We start from the raw sequence: 19,390 nt of genomic DNA, 5'->3' as shown, positions 1-19,390 counted from the left end.
TCATAACAATATGTAATATGTACAATATAAACATTGCAAGTATATATATAATGTAGTAACAGACACCTTCATAACAATATGTAATATGTACAATACACACATACTGTATATACAAACCCTGTTTCCATATGAGTTGGGAAATTGTGTTAGATGTAAATATAAACAGAATACAATGATTTGCAAATCCTTTTCAACCCATATTCAGTTGAATATGCTACAAAGACAACATATTTGATGTTCAAACTCATAAACTTTATTTTATTTGTGCAAATAATATTTAACTTAGAATTTCATGGCTGCGACACGTGCCAAAGTAGTTGGGAAAGGGCATGTTCATCACTGTGTTACACCACCTTTTCTTTTAAGAACACTCAATAAACGTTTGGGAACTGAGGAAACTAATTGTTGAAGCTTTGAAAGTGGAATTCTTTCCCATTCTTGTTTTATGTAGAGCTTCAGTCCTTCAACAGTCCGGGGTCTCCGCTGTCGTATTTTATGCTTCATAATGTGCCACACATTTTCCATGGGAGACAAGTCTGGACTGCAGGCGGGCCAGGAAAGTACCCGCACTCTTTTTTTACGAAGCCACACTGTTTTAACACGTGCTAAATGTGGCTTGGCATTGTCTTGCTGAAATAAGCAGGGGCGTCCATGAAGAAGACGGCACTTAGATGACAACATATGTTGTTCCATAACCTGTATGTACCTTTCAGCATTAATTGTGCATTCACAGATGTGTAAGTTACCCATGCCTTGGGCACTAATACACCCCCATACCATCACACATGCTGGCTTTTCAACTTTGCGTCGATAACAGTCTGGATGGTTCGCTTCCCCTTTGGTCCGGAATACATGATGTTGAACATTTTTAAAAACAATTTGAAATGTGGACTCGTCAGACCACAGAAGACTTTTCCAATTTGCATCAGTCCATCTTAGATGATCTCGGGCCCAGAGAAGCTGGCGGCGTTTCTGGATGTTGTTGATAAATGGCTTTCGCTTTGCATCGTTGAGCTTTAACTTGCACTTACAGATGTAGCGACCAACTGTATTTAGTGACAGTGGTTTTCTGAAGTGTTCCTGAGCTCATGTGGTGATATCCTTTAGAGATTGATGTCGGTTTTTGTTACAGGTATCGAAGGTCGCGGCCATTCAATGTTGGTTTCCGGCCATGCCGCTTACGTGGAGTGATTTCTCCAGATTCTCTGAACCTTTTGATGATATTATGGAGCGTAGATGTTGAAATCCCTAAATTTCTTGCAATGTCACTTTGAGAAACGTTGTTCTTAAACTGTTTGACTATTTGCTCACACAGTTGTGGACAAAGGGGTGTACCTCGCCCCATCCTTTCTTGTGAAAGACTGAGCATTTTTTTGGGAAGCTGTTTTTTATACCCAATCATGGCACCCACCTGTTCCCAATTAGCCTGCACACCTGTGGGATGTTCCAAATAAGTGTTTGATGAGCACTCCTCAACTTTATCAGTATTTATCACCACCTTTTCCCAACTTCTTTGTCACGTGTTGCTGGCATCAGATTCTGAAGCTAATGACTACTTGCAACAACAAAAAAAATGTTTATCAGTTTGAACATCAACAAATTTGCAAATTATTGTATTCCGTTTGTATTTACATCAAACACAATTTCCCAACTCATATGGAAACGGGGTTTGTATAATGTAGTAACAGACACCTTCAAAATAATATGTAATATGTACAATATACATACTACAAGTATATATATATATATATATATATATATATATATATATATATATATATATATATATATATATATATATATTGTAGTAACAGACACCTTCAAAACTATATATAATTTACCGTATTTTGGTCATTTGGCGCATTCATATCTGTTTTCGACTTCTGGCAACAACAAATGTGCGTTCCTACTTCCGGAAACAAACGCAAGTGGGATCTAATCGTGGCAGACTTGTTAACCGACAAATAAGGGTTGACAACCGTACTTTTTTTTACATCTGAATATACAGAGGATGAACTATTGTTTCTCGAAGCGAGCGTGAAAGAAAAGTGAGACGTTGAAGCAAACGGAAGGCGAAAGTGGAATTTTGAAGCCAAGCTATTCCAACATAAATGGAGTGCTTACCCAAATAAAGCAACACACATTAAGTAATATTCACTGTTTTTGGATGCATTTTTAAAGTGATTTAGAGGTAGAATTGAGTGCTAGCATTAGCTGCATTGCTTGCCACTTAGAAGTAGCCAACGTTTACATGTCAGAATGAGGAAACCAAAAAAGTCCCATAATGATTGTGAGTGACAGGCAACTTTCCAAAAAAAACCGCAGTTCCCCTTTAAGGATCAACAATTTATCATCACAGCTACAACGTCGTGTTGTGTGACGGTGTGTGTGTGCTAAACATGACATGACTTGTGCACTGCGACCACCGACACGTCGGCGGGTGTTGTTGTCTTTTGAGAGCGGGAGGAGAAGGCAGGAAGCAGGAGTGAAGATGATGAGGCAGCGAGTGATTGGCAAGTGAAGCCAAGTGAAGTCTTGTCTCACATCTCGGTGTGATTTTCTTTGGCCGCTGGTCGCTCCCTCAAGGAGCCGGAGATGGTGTACAACCTGCACACACAACAAACACACAATCACACGTCATACGCTACCACTCGTCGGGGTTTTACCCGACACATGCGACGTGACGAAATAGGGGAGGGCTCTATCTGCTTTAGCTGCTAGACGGCAGTATAGTGTTCAAAGATCTTATGTTCTTATTTAAAAGGGGATAGCAGGTCCTTTGTGTCATACTTCATCATTTCGCGATATTGCCATATTTTTGCTGAAAGGATTTAGTAGAGAACATCGATGATAAAGTTCGCAACTTTTGGCGGCTAATAAAAAAGCCTTGCCTGTACCGGAAGTAGCAGACGATGTGCGCGTGACGTCACGGGTTGTGGAGCTCCTCACATCTGAACATTGTTTACAATCATGGCCACCAGCAGCGAGAGCGATTCGGACCGAGAAAGCGACAATTTCCCCATTAATTTGAGCGAGGATGAAAGATTCGTGGATGAGGAAAGTTTGAGTGAAGCACTAAAAAAAAAAAAAAAAAAAAAAAAAAAAAAAAAGAAAAGGCGATTGCTCCAGGCGACGGCAGTGTGAGCGATTCAGATGTTATTAGACACATTTACTAAGATAATTCCGGAAAATCCCTTATCTGCTTATTGTGTTAACAGTGTTTTAGTGAGATTATAAAGTCACCGCCATTCAATGTTGGGACGGCGTGGCGCAGCGGGAGAGTGGTTCAATCCCCACCTAGTACCAACCTCGTCACGTCCGTTGTGTCCTGAGCAAGACACTTCACCCTTGCTCCTGATGGGTGCTGGTTGGCGCCTTGCATAGCAGCTCCCTCCATCAGTGTGTAAATGTGTGTGTGAATGGGTGAATGTGGAAGTAGTGTCAAAGCGCTTTGAGTACCTTGAAGGTAGAAAAGCGCTACACAAGTACAACCCATTTATCATTTAATTTCCATAATCATACCTGAAAGTCGGATGGCTGCGGTGAACGCCAGTGTCTCTGACTGAAGCCGATGGAGGAGCCAAGATCACATCTTCTTCAGTAGCTTGTAGTATTATTCATTCCTTAGTAGCTAGTGGTATAATTCATGTCTTAGTGTGTGGATACATTTTTTAGTGTTCCTGAAGTGCTCATTTAAACTAGTGGTGTGTGTTGGTAAACATTATTTTACTTTATTGCGTGGTTTATTTCAATAAATATAAAGCTTATTGTGTTAATATTATTTTAGTGAGATTATAAAGTCATACATGAAAGTCGGAGAATTCCAGTGTCTCTGAGAGAAGCCGAGGAGCCAAGATCACAGCTGCCTTTTTGAGCTGCAGGATGAGTTCTCATAATCCACTCAAGTGTCCGGTAAGAGCCGACTTAATATCACAATTTTCCCATCCAAAAACTTCCTGGTTGACGTAGAGAAACATGTTCACTTGACCGCTCTGTGTTAAAGCTTCACAACAAACAAAGAAACACCGGCTGTGTTTCGGTGCTAAAGGCAGCTGCAATCCACCGGCTTCTACCAACAGCATTCTTCTTTGACGTCTCCATTATTAATTGAACAAATTGCAAAAGATTCAACAACAAATATGTCCAAATTACTTTGTAGTTATGCGATGAAAAGAGACGACTTTTAGCCGTAGGTGGTGCTGGGCTACTATATCGCTTCCCACCTACATCTTTCTTCTTTGACGTCTCCATTATTAATTGGACAAATTGCGAAAGATTCAACAACACGGATGTCCAGAATACTGTGTAATTATGCGATTAAAGCAGACTACTTATAGCTGGGATTGGTGCTGGATCAAAATGTCCGCTACAACCCGAGACGTCACAAACACTCGTCATCATTCCGCGATGTTTTCAACAAAAAACTCCACGGGAAATTTAAAATTGCAATTTAGTAAACTAAAAAGGCTGTATTGGCATGTGTTGCAATGTTAATATTTCATCATTGATATATAAACTATCGGACTGTGTGGTCGAAAGTATACTACCGACCATGCAGTCTGATAGTTGATGCGTATGATGACGTGTGCGTGTGACATCACGGATTGTAGCGGACATTTTGATCCAGCACCAATCCCAGCTATAAGTAGTCTGCTTTAATCGCATAATTACACAGTATTCTGGACATCTGTGTTGTTGAATCTTTTGCAATTTGTTCAATTAATAATGGAGACGTCAAAGAAGAAAGACGTAGGTGGCCGCCTTTAGCAACACAAACACAGCCGGTGTTTCCTTATTTACATTCCTGAAAGCTGACGGTGAAGCTTTAATATGGAACAGAGCGGTCAACCGAACATGGTTCCCTACCACATGTCAACCGGCAGGTTTCGGTGAGAAATTGGTGGTATTAAGTCGGCTCTTACCGTAGTTACGAGCGGAGAGCTTGTGTCGTGCCTCGCCTCCTGCAGCTGCGGACTCTCTTCCCTCCTCCCAAGGGCTGCCCCCCGACCGTCGGATGCTTACACCGTGGAGGGGGGGGTGGGGCGGGGGGGGGATCTCTGCCCGGCGGCCCTGCCTCGTCGAGAATGGTGGCTTCCTTCGAGGACATTCGTGGCCACACCCCTCCGACTTTCAGGTACGACCATATAATCTCACTAAAACACTAGTAACACAATAAGCAGATAAGGGATTTTCCAGAATTATCCTAGTAAATGTGTCTAATAACATCTGAATCGCACCCACTGCCCTTGTCTTTTTTGTTTTTTGTATTACTTCACTCTCACTTTCCTCATCCAAAAATCTTTCATCCTCGCTCAAATTAATGGGGAAATCGTCGCTTTCTCGGTCCGAATCGCTCCAGCTGCTGGTGGCCATGATTGTAAACAATGTGCAGATGTGAGGAGCTCCACAACCCGTGATGTCACGCGCACATCGTCTGCTACTTCCGGTACAGGCAAGGCTTTTTTATTAGCGACCAAAAGTTGCAAGCTTTATCGTGGATGTTCTCTACTAAATCCTTTCAGCAAAAATATGGCAATATCGCAAAATGATCAAGTATGACACATAGAATGGACCTGCTATCCCCGTTTGAATAAGAACATCTCATTTCAGTAGGCTTTTAAGATGTATTTTTTTATTCTTTATTTTTATTTTGATGAAATCATACTCAGAATGTTTGTGTTACTTGTTGTCTGTCAATGAAATACTTGAAACGTTTAAATGTCCATGAATTACAACTTGAAAAAATTTTTTAAAAAATTAAAAATTTGTGTTCATGGGTCAGAATTATATTAGGAAGTGTACTATGGATTCCCTACTATGTATTTGTCTATTTTTTTTTTTACATAAAAGTGGATGGAAAGTACCCGCACTCTTTTACTACGAAACCACGCTGTTCTAACACATGGCTTGGCATTGTCTTACTGAAATAAGCAGGGGCGTCCATGACAACGTTGCTTGGATGACAACATATGTTGCTCCAAAACCTGTATGGACCTTTCAGCATTAATGGTGCCTTCACAGATGTGTAAGTTACCCATGCCTTGGGCACTAATACACCCCCATACCATCACACATGCTGGCTTTTCAACTTTGCGCCTATAACGATCCGAATGGTTATTTTCCTCTTTGTTCTGGAGGACACCACGTCCACAGTTTCCACATATAATTTGAAACGTGGACTCGTCAGACCACAGAACACTTTTCCACTTTGCATCAGTCCATCTTAGATGAGCTCGGGCCCAGCTAAAGCCGGCGGCGTTCCTGGGTGTTGTTGATAAATGGGTTTTGCTTTGCATAGTAGAGTTTTAACTTGGACTTACAGATGTAGCGACCGACTGTAGTTACTGACAGTGTTTTTATGAAGTGTTCCTGGGCCCATATGGTGATATCCTTTACACACTGATGTCGGTTTTTGATGCAATACCGCCTAAAGGATCAAGAGTCTGTAATGTCATCGCTTACGTGCAGTGATTTCTCCAGATTCTCTGAACCTTTTGATGATTTTACGGACCGTAGATGGTAAAATCCCTAAATTCCTTGCAATAGCTCGTTGAGAAATGTTGTTCTAAAACTGTTCGACAATTTGCTTACAAAGTGGTGACCCTCACCCCATCCTTGTTTGTGAATTACTTAGCGTTTCATGGAAGCTGCTTTTATAGCCAATCATGGCACCCACCTGTTCCCAATTAGCCTGTGGAATGTTCCATATAAGTGTTTGAAGAGCATTCCTCAACTTTATCAGTATTTATTGCCACCTTTCCCAACTTCTTTGTCACGTGTTGCTGGCATCAAATTCTAAAGTTAATGATTATTTGCAACAAAACAAAAAATGTTTATGAGTTTGAACATCAAATATGTTGTCTTTGTAGCATATTCAACTGAATATGGGTTGAAAAGGATTTGCAAATCATTGTATTCTGTTTATATTTACATCAAACACAATTTTCCAACTCATATGGAAACGGGGTTTGTAGTTTTTCCTCTTTGTGTGTAGTATTTCCTGTCTTTAGTTTCTGTCAGCGCTCTTATTTTGTCTTTATCCCTGAGTGCTGTGTCCCCCCTCAGCTGCGGCTGTTTGGCACCTGGCCACACCTGGTGTCAATCAGCCCACTCCTATTTTTACCTGCTTTTGTCTTCCAGTCAGTGCTGGATTATTGTCACTTCTGTATTGTCGCTCCTGTCGTGTCATTTTGTGCCATTGCGGCGTAGCGTTAAGCTATATTTTGGTAGCAGTTTGTAACTTACTCTCTTTTGTTCCCTGCTTTCAATTTGTCTTTGTACTACACGTAAAGACTTCTGTTTTCCTGCTCGCTACATGCTAGCTTCCACGCTAGGCCCTTTTGTTTTTGCTAAGCTCCTTTGGATTTCTAGCTCCCATGCTAGCTCTTGTAGTTTGTTATCCGCCTCGTGCTGTACCCCTTTTGTTTGGTTTTGTCTTAGTGTTTTATTTAACCATGTTTCCTTACTCAATGCCCGCCTCCTTCTCTGCATCTTGGGGTTCCGTCACCAACAAACTCTGACAATCAGATGATCTCAGTATTGTTTTGCACCCGATAATTATATTGGTGTACCGTAAATAAATTGTGTAACTTGTATATCAGTGGTATGAAGTTAATTCCAAGTTTGTAGCTGTAGAAAATGGATGGATGGATGAATGCATTAAACAGTACAGTCGTACATGTCTCTAATCCGATCATGTCTTTATTCCAATAACGACTGATGACAACACAAGAAATCCCCCGGAGCAAAAATGGCCTTTCAAACCGCTCTTCCAAACTAAGATCATGGGGCGGGGCAACAGTTAACGAGTTAATTTGCTCATCTCATTAGTTAAATGATCTTTGACTGCATGGCAGAGGTTCAAGAAAACTCAAAAACAAAGGGTTACTTAGCGACCCAAGGACTACTTATGGAATCAATCTTACAGTCTTACTGAAATAAACAACCTATGTGGGTCAGATGGCAGACCGACCATCCAGAAACTGGAGGGTTCCTGGTATGAATCCGGCACGGGCCATCCTCGTCACTCAGGACGTGTCCATGCACTAAATTGGTCCCATTTCTCAAATACAAACCCCGTTTCCATATGAGTTGGGAAATTGCGTTTGATGTAAATATAAACAGCCCATATTCAGTTGAATATGCTACAAAGTCAACATATTTGATGTTCAAACTGATAAACATTACCTTTAGAATTTGATGCCAGCAACACGTGACAAAGAAGTTGGGAAAGGTGGCAATAAATACTGATAAAGTTGAGAAATGCTCATCAAACACTTATCTGGAACACCCCACAGGTGTGCAGGCTAATTGGGAACAGGTGGGTGCCATGATTGGGTAGAAAAGCAGCTTCCCAAAAAATGCTCGGTCTTTCACAAGAAAGGATGGGGCGAGGTACACCCCTTTGTCCACAACTGCGTGAGGAAATAGTCAAACAGTTTAAGAACAACCTTTCTCAAAGTGCAATTGCAAGAAATTTAGGGATTTCAACATCTACAATCCATAATATCATCAAAAGATTCAGAGAATCTGGAGAAATCACTCCACTTAAGCAACATGGCCGGAAACCAACATTGCCTGACCGTGACCTTCGATCCCTGTATCAAAAACCGACATCAATCTCTAAAGGATATCACCACATGGGCTCAGGAACACTTCAGAAAACCACTGTCACTAAATACAGTTCGTCGCTACATCTGCAAGTGCAAGTTAAAACTCTACTATGCAAAGTGAAAGCCATTTATCAACAACATCCAGAAACGCTGCCGGCTTCTCTGGGTCCGATATCATCTAAAATGGACTGATGCAAAGTGTAAAAGTGTTCTGTGGTCTGACGAGTCCACATTTCAAATTATATTTGGAAACTGTGGACGTGGTGTCCCCCGGATCAAAGAGGAAAAGAACCATCCGGATTGTTATAGGAGCAAAGTTGAAAAGCCAGCATGTGTGATGGTATGGGGGTGTATTAGTGCCCAAGGCATGGGTAACTTACACATCTGTGAAGGCACCATTAATGCTGAAAGGTCCATACAGGTTTTGGAGCAACGTATGTTGTCATCCAAGCAACGTTATCATGGACGCCCCTGCTTATTTCAGCAAGACAATGCCAAGCCACGTGTTACAACAGCGTGGCTTCGTAGTAAAAGAGTGCGGGTACTTTCCTGGCCCGCCTGCAGTCCAGACCTGTATCCCATGGAAAATGTGTGGCGCATTATGAAGCATAAAATAGGACAGCGGAGACCCCGGACTTTTGAAGGACTGAAGCTCTACATAAAACAAGAATGGGAAAGAATTCCACTTTCAAAGCTTCAACAATTAGTTTCCTCAGTTCCCAAACGTTTATTGAGTGTCGTTAAAAGAAAAGGTGATGTAACACAGTGGTGAACATGCCCTTTCCCAACTACTTTGGCACGTGTTGCAGCCATGAAATTCTAAGTTAATTATTATTTGCAAAAAATAAAATAAAATATGAGTTTGAACATCAAATATCTTGTATTTGTAGCATATTCAACTGAATATGGGTTGAAAAGGATTTGCAAATCATTGTATTCTGTTCATATTTACATCTAACACAATTTCTCAACTCATATGGAAACGGGGTTTGTACTTATATGTGAAATACAGCTCAGAGTCGTCAGTGGTTGTCGACATAACCGATTGGAAGATTGGTGCTGATAAATCATTTTTCCACCTATGGTAGTTTATTGACACGACTATTATCCATCTGTATGTAGATAATTGTGCTTGATGTTGTATTCTCTTATCTAACCGAGCTGCTGCTCCTTGTCCGTGTTGACTCCTAGAACCGTGGCGCTTTTTCTACAGTGTAAATACTTCTTGTGGTGGCCAACAATTAACTCGTTTGATGAATTCCAGGTTAGTACTGCAATGCTTTTATGTTGAAGCTTACTGTGCACTTAACAGTAGAACACTGGATGCTGTGTAACAGAACAGTGATGTTGCTTGGGGGACAAGATCCTGGTTGTTCAGATAATGAACTTGCAAAAAATTGAAAAATGATGGACAGAGTTGACATAAATACATACTCTATTCATCCAAACCAATCACTTTGTCTATTATGTTATTTAGTCACTACAGTAATGTGTTGTCATCCACAGGAACCACATGGGTTAGCCGACTCTATAGAGTATTTACAACCTTACTAGTGTTCACTTCCCAGCCACAGAGGGTTTATCTACTTAGTGACATTATTTACACATTACTATGTCTCTTTCAGTCACTATGTTATTTAGTCACTACAGTAATGTGTTGACATCCACAGGAACCACACGGGTTAGCCTGCTCTATAGAGTATTTACAACCTTACTAGTGTTCACTTCACGGCAACAGAGGGTTCATCTAATTATTGACATTATTTACACATTACTATGTCTGTTTCAGTCACTATGTTATTTAGTCACTACAGTAATGTGTTCACATCCACAGGAACCACATGGGTTAGCCTACTCTATAGAGTATTTACAACCTTACTAGTGTTCACTTCACAGCCACAGAGGGTTCATCTACTTATTGACATTATTGACACATTACTTTGTCAGTTTCAATCACAATGTTATTTAGTCCCTACAGTAATGTGTTCACATCCACAGGAACCACATGGGTTAGCCGACTCAATAGAGTATTTACAGCCTTACTAGTGTTCGCTTCACAGCCACAGAGGGTTCATCTACTTATTGACATTATTTACACATTACTATGTCTGTTTCAATCACTATGTTATTTAGTCACTACAGTAATGTGTTCACATCCACAGGAACCACACGGGTTAGCCTGCTCTATAGAGTATTTACAACCTTACTAGTGTTCACTTCACAGCCAGAGAGGGTTCATCTACTTATTGACATTATTTACACATTACTATGTCTGTTTCAGTCACTATGTTATTTAGTCACTACAGTAATGTGTTCACATCCACAGGAACCACATGGGTTAGCCTACTCTATAGAGTATTTACAACCTTACTAGTGTTCACTTCACAGCCAGAGAGGGTTCATCTACTTATTGACATTATTGACACATTACTTTGTCAGTTTCAATCACTATGTTATTTAGTCCCTACAGTAATGTGTTCACATCCACAGGAACCACATGGGTTAGCCGACTCAATAGAGTATTTACAGCCTTACTAGTGTTCACTTCACAGCCACAGAGGGTTCATCTACTTATTGACATTATTTACACATTACTATGTCTGTTTCAATCACTATGTTATTTAGTCACTACAGTAATGTGTTCACATCCACAGGAACCACACGGGTTAGCCTGCTCTATAGAGTATTTACAACCTTACTAGTGTTCACTTCACAGCCAGAGAGGGTTCATCTACTTATTGACATTATTTACACATTACTATGTCTGTTTCAGTCACTATGTTATTTAGTCACTACAGTAATGTGTTCACATCCACAGGAACCACATGGGTTAGCCGACTCTATAGAGTATTTACAACCTTACTAGTGTTCACTTCCCAGCCAGAGAGGGTTCATCTACTTATTGACATTATTTACACATTACTATGTCTGTTTCAGTCACTATGTTATTTAGTCACTACAGTAATGTGTTGACATCCACGGGAACCACATTGGTTAGCCGACTTTATAGAGTATTTACAAACTTACTAGTGTTCACTTCACAGCCACAGAGGGTTCATCTACTTATTGACATTATTTACACATTACTATGTCTGTTTCAGTCACTACGTTATTTAATCACTACAATAATGTGTTCACATCCACAGGAACCACATGGGTTAGCCTACTCTATACAGTATTTACAACCTTACTAGTGTTCACTTCATAGCCACAGAGGGTTCCTCTACTTAGTGACATCATTTACACATTGCTGTCTGTTTCAGTAACTATGTTATTTAGTCACTACAGTAATGTGTTCACATCCACAGGAACCACACGGGTTAGCCTGCTCTATAGAGTATTTACAACCTTACTAGTGTTCACTTCACAGCCAGAGAGGGTTTATCTACTTATTGACATTATTTACACATTACTATGTCTGTTTCAGTCACTATGTTATTTAGTCACTACAGTAATGTGTTCACATCCACAGGAACCACATGGGTTAGCCGACTCTATAGAGTATTTACAACCTTACTAGTGTTCACTTCCCAGCCACAGAGGGTTCATCTACTTATTGACATTATTTACACATTACTATGTCTGTTTCAATCACTATGTTATTTAGTCCCTACAGTAATGTGTTCACATCCACAGGAACCACATGGGTTAGCCGACTCTATAGAGTATTTACAACCTTACTATTGTTCACTTGACAGCCACAGAGGGTTCTTCTACTTATTGACATTATTTACACATTACTATGTCTTTTTCAGTCACTATGTCATTGAGTCACTACAGTAATTATAATTTGTGTTGACATCCACAGGAACCACACTGGTTAGCCTACTCTGTAGAGTATTTACAACCTTACTAGTGTTCACTTCACAGCCACAGAGGGTTCATCTACTTATTGACATTATTTACACATTACTATGTCTGTTTCAGTCACTACGTTATTTAATCACTACAATAATGTGTTCACATCCACAGGAACCACATGGGTTAGCCTACTCTATAGAGTATTTACAACCTTACTAGTGTTCACTTCATAGCCACAGAGGGTTCCTCTACTTAGTGACATCATTTACACATTGCTGTCTGTTTCAGTAACTATGTTATTTAGTCACTACAGTAATGTGTTCACATCCACAGGAACCACACGGGTTAGCCTGCTCTATAGAGTATTTACAACCTTACTAGTGTTCACTTCACAGCCAGAGAGGGTTCATCTACTTATTGACATTATTTACACATTACTATGTCTGTTTCAGTCACTATGTTATTTAGTCACTACAGTAATGTGTTCACATCCACGGGAACCACATTGGTTAGCCGACTCTATAGAGTATTTACAAACTTACTAGTGTTCACTTCACAGCCACAGAGGGTTCATCTACTTATTGACATTATTTACACATTACTATGTCTCTTTCAGTCACTATGTTATTTAGTCACTTCAGTAATGTGTTCAATCCACAGGAACCACATGGGTTAGCTTACTTAATAGAGTATTCACAACCTTACTAGTGTTCACTTCACAGCCACAGGGGGTTCATTAACTTTTTGACATTATTTACACATTACTATGTCTCTTTCAGTCACTATGTTATTTAGTCACTTCAGTAATGTGTTCAATCCACAGGAACCACATGGGTTGGCCTACTCTATAGAGTATTTACAACCTTACTAGTGTTCACTTCACAGCAACAGGGGGTTCATCTACTTATTGACATTATTTACACATTACAATGTCTTTTTCAGTCACTATGTTATTGAGTCATTACAGTAATTAGAATTTCTGTTGACATCCACAGGAACCACATGGGTTAGCCTACTCTATAGAGTATTTACAACCTTACTAGTGTTCACTTCACAGCCATAGAGGGTTCATCTACTTATTGACATTATTTACACATTACTATGTCTTTTTCAGTCACTATGTCATTGAGTCACTACAGTAATTATAATTTGTGTTGACATCCACAGGAACCACACTGGTTAGCCTACTCTGTAGAGTATTTACAACCTTACTAGTGTTCACTTCACAGCAACAGAGGGTTCATCTACTTATTGACATTATTTACACATTACTATGTCTGTTTCAGTCACTACGTTATTTAATCACTACAGTAATGTGTTCACATCCACAGGAACCACATGGGTTAGCCTACTCTATAGAGTATTTACAACCTTACTAGTGTTCACTTCATAGCCACAGAGGGTTCCTCTTCTTAGTGACATCATTTACACATTGCTGTCTGTTTCAGTAACTATGTTATTTAGTCACTACAGTAATGTGTTCACATCCACAGGAACCACATGGGTTAGCCTACTCTATACAGTATTTACAACCTTACTAGTGTTCACTTCATAGCCACAGAGGGTTCCTCTACTTAGTGACATCATTTACACATTGCTGTCTGTTTCAGTAACTATGTTATTTAGTCACTACAGTAATGTGTTCACATCCACAGGAACCACACGGGTTAGCCTGCTCTATAGAGTATTTACAACCTTACTAGTGTTCACTTCACAGCCAGAGAGGGTTTATCTACTTATTGACATTATTTACACATTACTATGTCTGTTTCAGTCACTATGTTATTTAGTCACTACAGTAATGTGTTCACATCCACAGGAACCACATGGGTTAGCCGACTCTATAGAGTATTTACAACCTTACTAGTGTTCACTTCCCAGCCACAGAGGGTTCATCTACTTATTGACATTATTTACACATTACTATGTCTGTTTCAATCACTATGTTATTTAGTCCCTACAGTAATGTGTTCACATCCACAGGAACCACATGGGTTAGCCGACTCTATAGAGTATTTACAACCTTACTATTGTTCACTTGACAGCCACAGAGGGTTCTTCTACTTATTGACATTATTTACACATTACTATGTCTTTTTCAGTCACTATGTCATTGAGTCACTACAGTAATTATAATTTGTGTTGACATCCACAGGAACCACACTGGTTAGCCTACTCTGTAGAGTATTTACAACCTTACTAGTGTTCACTTCACAGCCACAGAGGGTTCATCTACTTATTGACATTATTTACACATTACTATGTCTGTTTCAGTCACTACGTTATTTAATCACTACAATAATGTGTTCACATCCACAGGAACCACATGGGTTAGCCTACTCTATAGAGTATTTACAACCTTACTAGTGTTCACTTCATAGCCACAGAGGGTTCCTCTACTTAGTGACATCATTTACACATTGCTGTCTGTTTCAGTAACTATGTTATTTAGTCACTACAGTAATGTGTTCACATCCACAGGAACCACACGGGTTAGCCTGCTCTATAGAGTATTTACAACCTTACTAGTGTTCACTTCACAGCCAGAGAGGGTTCATCTACTTATTGACATTATTTACACATTACTATGTCTGTTTCGGTCACTATGTTATTTAGTCACTACAGTAATGTGTTCACATCCACGGGAACCACATTGGTTAGCCGACTCTATAGAGTATTTACAAACTTACTAGTGTTCACTTCACAGCCACAGAGGGTTCATCTACTTATTGACATTATTTACACATTACTATGTCTCTTTCAGTCACTATGTTATTTAGTCACTTCAGTAATGTGTTCAATCCACAGGAACCACATGGGTTAGCTTACTTAATAGAGTATTTACAACCTTACTAGTGTTCACTTCACAGCCACAGGGGGTTCATTAACTTTTTGACATTATTTACACATTACTATGTCTCTTTCAGTCACTATGTTATTTAGTCACTTCAGTAATGTGTTCAATCCACAGGAACCACATGGGTTGGCCTACTCTATAGAGTATTTACAACCTTACTAGTGTTCACTTCACAGCAACAGGGGGTTCATCTACTTATTGACATTATTTACACATTACAATGTCTTTTTCAGTCACTATGTTATTGAGTCATTACAGTAATTAGAATTTCTGTTGACATCCACAGGAACCACATGGGTTAGCCTACTCTATAGAGTATTTACAACCTTACTAGTGTACACTTCACATTCACAGAGGGTTCATCTACTTATTGACATTATTTACACATTACTATGTCAGTTTCAGTCACCATGTCATTGAGTCACTACAGTAATTAGAATTTGTGTTGACATCCACAGGAACCACATGGGTTAGCCTACTCTATACAGTGCCCTGATTATCCATTATTATTATTGTGTTATTATTAGTTTTACTATCTGTTAATCAGGGGGGCTCTTATGCCACTTAATCTCCAGTTTAGGTGACTCTAGTTCACTTGTCTTTTTTTTGTATTTTGATGCTTCCCACTGTTTTCTGTTCATGTTTCTTTCCGACTCATAATGATGTAACAATCTTTTCTGCTAAAGCATCGGCGCCTAAACCAAACTTGTTTACCTGCACGTCGCCTCCTTCTCTGCATCCTGGGGTCATGCACCATGTCAGCGCGTGACCGGATCAGGAGTGCATGGGTGAGGAAGACTTTAGGCAACACATGCCGGCGGTGTGATATGCTCTTCTGATAACGTTACTCCTATTTTTTTTAAAAACAAAACTAATCATTGTCTGAAATGCCAACTTCCTAATTCTCCAGTGGCATCACAAATAGGGAATCTGGGAAGATGAGTAACTCTAAATTTTAGTTTTTCAACAAGCGGCCTTTGTTGTAGCAACTTGACACATGGTACGGCATGGGCAAATTGGGTCGGGTTCCTTTCTCATCAGCTGATTCATGTTTTCATACAGTTACTGAAATATCGATACTGGTCCTTTATACTCCATCCATCCATCCATCCATCCATCCATCCATCCATCATCTTCCGCTTATCCGAGGTCGGGTCGCGGGGGCAACAGCCTAAGCAGGGAAACCCAGACTTCCCTCTCCCCAGCCACTTCGTCTAGCTCCTTCCGGGGGATCCCGAGGCGTTCCCAGGCCAGCCCGGAGACATAGTCTTCCCAACGTGTCCTGGGTCTCCTACCGATTGGACGTGCCCTAAACACCTCCCTAGGGAGGCGTTTGGGTGGCATCCTGACCAGATGCCCGAACCACCTCATCTGGCTCCTCTCCATGTGAAGGAGCAGCGGCTTTACTTTGAGTTCCTCCCGGATGGCAGAGCTTCTCACCCTATCTCTAAGGGAGAGACCCAAACTCATTTGGGCCGCTTGTACCCGTGATCTTATCCTTTCGGTCATGACCCAAAGCTCATGACCATAGGTGAGGATGCGAACGTAGATCGACCGGTAAATTGAGAGTTTTGCCTTCCGGCTCAGCTCCTTCTTCACCACAACGGATCGGTACAACGTCCGCATTACTGAAGACGCCGCACCGATCTGCCTGTCGATCTCACGATCCACTCTTCCCCTACTCGTGAACAAGACTCCTAGGTACTTGAACTCCTCCACTTGGGGCAGGGTCTCCTCCCCAACCCGGAGATGGCACTCCACCCTTTTCCGGGCGAGAACCATGGACTCGGATTTGGAGGTGCTGATTCTCATTCCGGTCGCTTCACACTCGGCTGCAAACGGTGCGACACAGCCTCACTCCAAATTTCAGTCCCAGTTCCAAACAAGCACCAGTATAACTGACGTCTACGCGACACTCCATCCATCCATCCATCTTCTTCCGCTTATCCGAGGTCGGGTCGTGGGGGCAACAACCTAAGCAGGGAAACCCAGACTTCCCTCTCCCCAGCCACTTCGTCTAGCTCTTCCCGGGGGATCCCGAGGCGTTCCCAGGCCAGCCGGGAGACATAGTCTTCCCAACGTGTCCTGGGTCTTCCCCGTGGCCTCCTACCGGTTGGACGTGCCCTAAACACCTCCCTAGGGAGGCGTTTGGGTGGCATCCTGACCAGATGCCCGAACCACCTCATCTGGCTCCTCTCCATGTGGAGGAGCAGCGGCTTTACTTTGAGTTCCTCCCGGATGGCAGAGCTTCTCACCCTATCTCTAAGGGAGAGACCTGGAAACTCATTTGGGCCGCTTGTACCCGTGATCTTATCCTTTCGGTCATGACCCAAAGCTCATGACCATAGGTGAGGATGGGAACGTAGATCGACCGGTAAATTGAGAGTTTTGCCTTCCGGCTCAGCTCCTTCTTCACCACAACGGATCGGTACAACGTCCGCATTACTGAAGACGCCGCACCGATCCGCCTGTCGATCTCACGATCCACTCTTCCCCCACTCGTGAACAAGACTCCTAGGTACTTGAACTCCTCCACTTGGGGCAGGGTCTCCTCCCCAACCCGTAGATGGCACTCCACCCTTTTCCGGGCGAGAACCATGGACTCGGACTTGGAGGTGCTGATTCTCATATTCCAATGGAAATATCAATACTTTAGGCGCTTCAGTTGTTTGAGATCATGTTTATCGATATCGGAAAAAAACTGCGTGACGTAACTAAATCATTGAGATCTCGTCTGAATCATTGTTTTTTAACCGTAAGACCCTTCAGCAGAGGTCCGTAAGGGAAGCAGCCGTACTCAGTTGTTTTCTATTTAACTTTATTGAGTTTTTAGAAGCTTTCATGCACCTGGGGATAGGTTGATTGGCAACACTAAATGCTCGCTAGTGTGTGAATGTGACTGTGAACGTTGTCTACGAGTTGGCGACTTCCCCCCGAGTGCAGCTGGGATAGGCTCAGCACCCCTGCGAGTTCCAAGAGGGACAAGCGGTAGAAAAATGGATGTAATCGTAATTATGAACATTTAAACACAGGATGTGAATTAAATCGAAATTCCACACATAGAATGTTAAGGATGCCAGCAACAAACCATGACCGGGACCAAAACATAGCCTTACCTGGACTTTCGAAAGTGCCTGCGCTTACCCAGGACCTTCAAACAGGAGGACGAGCAAGAGTTCTTCAGGTCTACCACCTGGTAGATGATCGGGTTGTACATTGCGGAGGATTTGGCGAGCAGGGTAGGAATAACAGAAACAGGGATGGGCACGGAGTCCGGCTCCCCGAACGCCGACACCACGGACACGACCGCATACGGGATCCAGGCTATCAAGAAGCCTGCACAGATCAGCATCGCCACCTGGATGGGATCAAGCACGACTTAGCCTTCGAGTCACAAATAAAAACCTCCATCTATATCGTGATAATCCCTAGTTCTCCTGCACACCTTGGTGAGTTTCATCTCCAGGTTATGGCTGTTATTGATCCGGGCGTCAAAGTTTGAGACCTCTTTTGCAGAAGACTTGACTTTAAATATGATCATCACGTAGGAAAAGACTATGATGCCGGTAGGTAGTATCAGGCAGAAGAAGAGGATGGCCATGACAAAGGTCTGGCCGGACACAGACGCTTGTGCCAGCCACCAGTCCAGCGTGCAGGAAGTCCCGAACGGTTCCGGGGCGTAGTGTCCCCAACCCACCAGGGGCATGGTGGCCCAGAAGGCTGCATACATCCACACAAAGATCAAGCACAAGAAGGCATGGTGCCGCTTCAACCACGTCCCTGTGAAGAGAGAAGATAGTACCTTGTTACAACTGTTAGTCCCAGTTTTAGTTCAAAGCCCAACTCCGGAGGCAGAGAGGTTGCATTTGTGTTGTTCGGGGCATTAAAAGCCATCCAATGGATTTTGTGATCATTAAGGCCTTTAAAGGCCTACTGAAACAAGTTTATAGTTTATCGTCTTTCATGCCATCGAGCAGGTGTTTTGTTTTCCTGTTTGGATTTTTGTAGCCAAGTTTTGTACCTCTTTGTGAGCGCCCTTAGTTCGATTATTTTTGTATTTAGTACTCCAAATAAACCATGTACTTACACTCTCGTTTAGCTCGTCCCGTATCCTCTCTGC

At 41.7% G+C, this 19,390-nt stretch overlaps 1 protein-coding gene across 2 annotated transcripts in view; it reads right to left on the bottom strand.

The window, feature by feature from the left end:
- Positions 1 to 2,331: 2,331 nt before the first annotated feature.
- Positions 2,332 to 19,390, bottom strand: part of opn5 (opsin 5) — an 83,095-nt gene continuing 66,036 nt past the window's right edge. Inside the window, exons 5-7 of one of the 2 annotated variants that reach the window (XM_061894080.1) lie at positions 18,716 to 19,050; positions 18,387 to 18,628; positions 2,332 to 2,607 (exon numbers count right to left, since the gene is read on the bottom strand). In XM_061894080.1, the coding sequence (XP_061750064.1) occupies positions 2,541 to 2,607; positions 18,387 to 18,628; positions 18,716 to 19,050 (644 nt within the window). In that variant the 3' untranslated portion in view covers positions 2,332 to 2,540. Of the gene's footprint in view, positions 2,608 to 17,283; positions 18,234 to 18,386; positions 18,629 to 18,715; positions 19,051 to 19,390 lie in introns of those variants that run through there. The other variant, XM_061894079.1, reaches the window with a different exon arrangement.

This window comes from Nerophis ophidion, linkage group LG03 (assembly GCF_033978795.1).
Source record: "Nerophis ophidion isolate RoL-2023_Sa linkage group LG03, RoL_Noph_v1.0, whole genome shotgun sequence".
In the NCBI taxonomy this organism is placed as follows: Eukaryota; Metazoa; Chordata; class Actinopteri; order Syngnathiformes; family Syngnathidae; genus Nerophis; species Nerophis ophidion.
This window is presented reverse-complemented; position numbering and strand designations above follow the sequence as displayed.